The 6,193-nt window shown below is 47.5% G+C and overlaps 1 protein-coding gene across 1 annotated transcript; it reads right to left on the reverse strand.

Moving 5' to 3' along the window:
• Positions 1–325: 325 nt before the first annotated feature.
• LOC137320636 (putative protein CRIPAK) lies at positions 326–1,552 on the reverse strand. The gene has a single exon (XM_067982316.1). It carries the CDS (start codon positions 1,550–1,552, stop codon positions 326–328), a length of 1,227 nt encoding a protein of 408 aa, XP_067838417.1.
• Positions 1,553–6,193: the final 4,641 nt, after the last annotated feature.

The raw sequence follows: 6,193 nt of genomic DNA on the forward strand, positions 1-6,193 counted from the left end.
CAGCTCTTTTGGCACACTGCAACCATAACGCTGGTTGGAGTGCACCAGAAAGGCCAGAAATTAGGCCAGGAGCTGGATATGTGGGGTCCCTCCCTTTGCCGGCTCTTTGTAAGGCCACTGGCATCAGAAGTGATAGGGCTTGATGTGAGGAATCCCGATGCCAGGATTTCCAGCATCTCTGGCCAACACAATGAACAGACGTAGGATCAACAATGGTGCACCTGGTGCATACCAGGTCACTAAAAGATGGAAGTAGGCCACACCTAAGGTTTAGGTTGGGATCGTAGCCTGGATCCGTGAAGAAAAAGTAGGCAATTTTAAAAAGTTATTTAAATGCAGCTCCCTCCAGACTGTACACTGCATCTTGTAGACGCTGGGGGCACAGTACACAGCACCTTGTAGACGCTGGGGGCACAGTACACTGCATCTTGTGGACGCTGGGGGCACAGTACACTGCATCTTGTGGACGCTGGGGACACAGTACACTGCATCTTGTGGACACTGGGGGCACAGTACACTGCATCTTGTGGACGCTGGGGGCACAGTACACTGCATCTTGTGGACGCTGGGGACACAGTACACTGCATCTTGTGGACGCTGGGGGCACAGTACACTGCATCTTGTAGACGCTGGAGGGCACAGTACACTGCATCTTGTAGACACTGGGGGCACAGTACACTGCATCTTGTAGACACTGGGGGCACAGTACACTGCATCTTGTAGACACTGGGGGCACAGTACACTGCATCTTGTAGACACTGGGGGCACAGTACACTGCATCTTGTAGACACTGGGGGCACAGTACACTGCAGCTTGTAGACGCTGGGGGCACAGTACACTGCAGCTTGTAGATGCTGGGGGACACAGTACACTGCAGCTTGTGGACACTGGGGGCACAGTACACTGCATCTTGTAGATGCTGGGGACACAGTACACCGCATCTTGTAGACGCTGGAGGGCACAGTACACTGCAGCTTGTAGATGCTGGGGGCACAGTACACCGCATCTTGTAGACGCTGGAGGGCACAGTACACTGCATCTTGTAGATGCTGGGGGCACAGTACACCGCATCTTGTAGACGCTGGAGGGCACAGTACACTGCATCTTGTAGATGCTGGGGGCACAGTACACTGCATCTTGTGGACGCTGAGAGCACAGTACACTGCATCTTGTGGACACTGGGGACACAGTACACTGAATCTTGTAGATGCTGGGGGCCACAGTACACCGCAGAATCTGGAGGCACAGTACACTGCATCTTGTAGACGCTGGGGGCACAGTACGCTGCATCTTGTAGACGCTGGGGGGCACAGTACACTGCATCTTGTAGACACTGGGGGCACAGTACACTGAATCTTGTGGACGCTGGAGGGCACAGTACACAGCATCTTGTGGACGCTGAGAGCACAGTACACTGCATCTTGTAGACGCTGGGGGGCACAGTACACTGAATCTTGTGGACGCTGGAGGGCACAGTACACTGAATCTTGTGGACGCTGGAGGGCACAGTACACTGCATCTTGTAGACGCTGGGGGGCACAGTACACTGCATCTTGTAGAAGCTGGGGGCCACAGTACACTGCAGAATCTGGAGGCACAGTACACTGCATCTTGTAGACTCCGGGGACACAGTATAGTGCAGACTCCAGGAACACAGTACACTGCAGACTCCAGGAACACAGAATACTGCATTTTACAAACACTGGGGACACAGTACACTGCATCTTGCAGACTCTTGGGGCATAGTACACTGCATCATGCATACTCTGGGGACACAGTACACTGCATCATGCATACTCTGGGGACACAGTACACTGCATCATGCATACTCTGGGGACACAGTACACTGTATCTTGCATGCTTTGGGCACAGTACACTACATCTTGCAGACTCTGGGGGCACAGTACACTGCATCTTGCAGACTCTGAGGGCACAGTACACTGCATCTTGCAGACTCTGAGGGCACAGTACACTACATCTTGCAGACTCTGAGGGCACAGTACACTGCATCATGCATACTCTGGGGACACAGTACACTGCATCTTGCAGACTCTGAGGGCACAGTACACTGCATCTTGCAGACTCTTGGGGCACAGTACACTGCATCTTGCAGACTCTTGGGGCACAGTACACTGCATCTTGCAGACTCTGGGGGCACAGTACACTGCATCATGCATACTCTGGGGACACAGTACACTGCATCATGCAGACTCTGGGGGCACAGTACGCTGCATCATGCATACTCTGGGGACACAGTACACTGCATCATGCATACTCTGGGGACACAGTACACTGCATCTTGCAGACTCTGAGGGCACAGTACACTGCATCTTGCAGACTCTTGGGGCACAGTACACTGCATCTTGCAGACTCTTGGGGCACAGTACACTGCATCATGCATACTCTGGGGACACAGTACACTGCATCATGCATACTCTGGGGGCACAGTACACTGCATCATGCAGACTCTGGGGGCACAGTACGCTGCATCTTGCAGACTCTGGGGGCACAGTACGCTGCATCTTGCATATTCTGAAGGCACAGTACACTGCAGACTCTGGAAGCAGGCAGGCTCCCGCGATGCACCCACAAATGAGCAGGAGCCTGTCACTGAAACGTGTATGAGGAACTTCTCCCTGACCCCAGAAAGTCTGCTGAGGTCAGCAGCAGAGGTTCCCAGCAGGAGCAATCCCAGGGTAATTGCCAGGATTGCAGAACCATAGGTATTATAGGGCCAAGGTCCAAACATGTGGGTGCAGATCCTGATCCATCGCTCCACATTTACTTTAGTTAACCTAGTGACTAGAACTAGGCAGCACATTTATAGATCCATATATAACAGAGCCTTGCCTATTGGCAGCACTGCATTAATTCGGTCGCGTGTCTTTCATGATTTCCATCCATAATGTGCTTGTGATCTCTGCATTCATAAAAAGCCATCAACCCTGATTGATTTGTGATACTAACAAATGCAGCATTGAGTTGCAAATTAGTAATACAATCCAAAATACAGGAAATTTCTCTCATTACAGATGGACAATCATGGGGTGGGATATATCCTTCATCCTTCATTTGTTCCTTCATCGTCGCTGGGTCAAAATCCTGAAACCTAACAGCATTGTGGGAGTAACTTCACCACACGGATTGCAGCAATTCAAGAAAAAAGCCCACCACCAGCTTCTCAAGGGCAACTAAGGATGGTTAATAAATGCTAGCCTGCCAGCGACGCCCACATCCTGGGAATGAATTTTTTTTTAAATGAATTCCCGATACCCACACCCAAAAATAAGGATCCTGGCCAAAAGCACAACTGACAAAGTTATATTAATATTGCAAATTAATACTAATAAATACTGTAAGTTGTCTGACCATTGTGGAGATCACCCCCAGCTTCTTTTCTCCACCAACACCACTGTGAAGCACTTTGGCATATCTTTTTATGTTAAAGGCACTATATAATTGCAAGTTATTGTTGATTTACTCCATAGAATGCAGCCAACAGAGGACCAACAGAATGTGTGCAGTTGGTTACACTCCAGTAGTGTAAGAGAGCCTAGTGTCACAAACTCAGTATTACTGAGTCTTAAATATTACACTCAAAGATCACTACCTCTTACTGCCTCATACTCAGAAGTTTTGTCTCAAATGTCACACTTTCAGCAGGTCATATTCTGGAACTGAATAAAATTAATTGGTTCATTTTACCAGAATGTAGAAAGTTACAAACAGTACTTAAGGGATCAAATAAATCCAAGAAATTGCAAACAGGTATTCTTCACTGTGGGTCATTCAGCTAATATTGCACAGCATATGCCACTTTGACTGGTCAAGAGCTTGCAAACTACAAGTGGGATATCACAGCTGAATACTATATGATTATAGGGTCTGAAGGTACTACTGACTCTTGTAATGTATAATACCAGTGAAGAATAGTGAGGAAAGAATTGGTGGAGAGGAGCTGTTAAATAAGATGAGATACTTATGTTATGAACTGCATTGGAATAATATTTGAGTATTCAAATAATGTGTCAAATATGCCAACCTGGAAAAGCTGACCAACAGCCTCGGAAAAGCTGACAACTCAGATTGAAACCAACAACATATGGTTACACTGAAAGTGCAGTGAGGCACGGGCTTGTCATAACTTAAGCTGTAGGTATACCAAACATTCCATCACTTGTCTAGCATAAAAATGTGACAAAATTCACTGGGATTTTCTCCCATTTCTTGCAGAGAATTTGGGGGCTACTATGGATGTGTATTGGTACTCACTGTTGCTAAATCTGATTAATTGTTTTAAAATTGTTTCTAGACTTGTCACACATGGAGGTATTTTTACCCTCTCTCCTCCGACATTTCATGGAGTTACTTCTTTCCCACACAGTTTCCAAGGATGGGTGAAACTAGAACTAGGGGGCGTAATCTTAGAATAAGGGGCTGCTCTTTCAAAACTGAGATGAGGAGAAACTTCTTCACTCAGAGGGTAGTAGGTCTGTGGAATTTGCTGCCCCAGGAAGCTGTGGAAGCTACATCATTAAATAAATTTAAAACAGAAATAGACAGTTTCCTAGAAGTAAAGGGAATTGGGGGTTACGGGGAGCGGGCAGGAAATTGGACATGAATTTAGATTTGAGGTTAGGATCAGATCAGCCATGATCTTATTGAATGGCGGAGCAGGCTCGAGGGGCCGATTGGCCTACTCCTGCTCCTATTTCTTATGTTCTTATGTTCTTATTCACTTTTTTTCCCTTGCCTTCTTCCGGACATACAGAGGCATGCTTCTTTTTTTTAATTTGTTCGTGGGGTGTGGGCGTCGCTGGAAAGGCCGGCATTTATTGCCCATCCCTATTGCCCTTGAGAAGGTGGTGGTGAGCCACCTTCTTGAACCGCTGCAGTCCATGTGGTGAAGGTTCTCCCACAGTGCTGTTAGGAAGGGAGTTCCAGGATTTTGACCCAGCGACGATGAAGGAACGGCGATATATTTTCAAGTCGGCATGGTGTGTGAGGTGGTGTTGTCCCCATGTGCCTGCTGCCCTTGTCCTTCTAGGTGGTAGAGATTGCGGGTTTGGGAGGTGCTGTCTTGGGAGGAAGCCTTGGCGAGTTGCTGCAGTGCATCCTGTATATGGTACACACTGCAGCCACGGTGTGCCGATGGTGAAGGGCGTGAATGTTTAGGGTGGTGGATGGGGTACCAATCAAGCGGGCTGCTTTGTCCTGGATGGTGTCAAGCTTCTTGAGTGTTGTTGGAGCTGCACTCATCCAGGCAAGTGGAGAGTATTTCATCACACTCCTGACTTATGCCTTGTAGATGGTGGAAAGGCTTTGGGGTGTCAGGAGGTGAGTCACTCTCCGCAGAATACCCAGCCTCTGACCTGCTCTTGTAGCCACAGTATTTTTATGGCTGGTCCAGTTAACTTTCTGTTCAAAGGTGACCCGCAGGATGTTGATGCTGAGGGATTCGGCGATGGTAATGCCGATGGTTGAATGTCAAGGGGAGGTGGTTAGACTCTCTCTTGTTGCCTGGCACTTGTTTGGCGTGAATGTTACTTGTCACTTATGAGCCCAAGCCTGGATGTTGTCCAGGTCTTGCTGCATGTGGGCACGGACCGTTTCATTATCTGAGGGGTTGCGAATGGACCTGAACACTGTGCAGTCATCAGCGAACCTCCGCATTTCTGACCATTTGATGGATGGAAGATCATTGATGAAGCAACACCCATCTTCATATGGAGTTAAGAATTCTTGATCGCACAAAACTATCACAAGATCAGTAATTCCCACCCACCACAACCATTTTTACTATAGAAGGGTAGGTCACTTTCATTGAACATCACTTCCTGTCATAAATTTTTGTTCTCACGTACCATCTTGAGCACGCAACAGAATTCTATCCACAAGTCATAGCATCAGAAGCATCAAGTAGTATGTAGCAGCAACAGTGAGGAATGGGACCATTGCAACTGACCGTGGTGGCTTATAGGGTGACTTCAGTGCAGCATGGAAAGTTAAAGTCCCATTGATGTTTACCTGCAAATGTGGATGTGTGGACATTGGGTGAACAACACTGATGTCAGCATAAAATTTGGACATTTACCATGTATGTATTATTCATGTTGTTTTTTTACATACAGCTTATTTTTACAAACTGATGCAACTTTGTGAAGAGAATGTAAAAAAGGGTAAGTTAACTATC

Source organism: Heptranchias perlo, chromosome 4 (genome assembly GCF_035084215.1).
Source record: "Heptranchias perlo isolate sHepPer1 chromosome 4, sHepPer1.hap1, whole genome shotgun sequence".
Lineage (NCBI taxonomy): Eukaryota > Metazoa > Chordata > Chondrichthyes > Hexanchiformes > Hexanchidae > Heptranchias > Heptranchias perlo.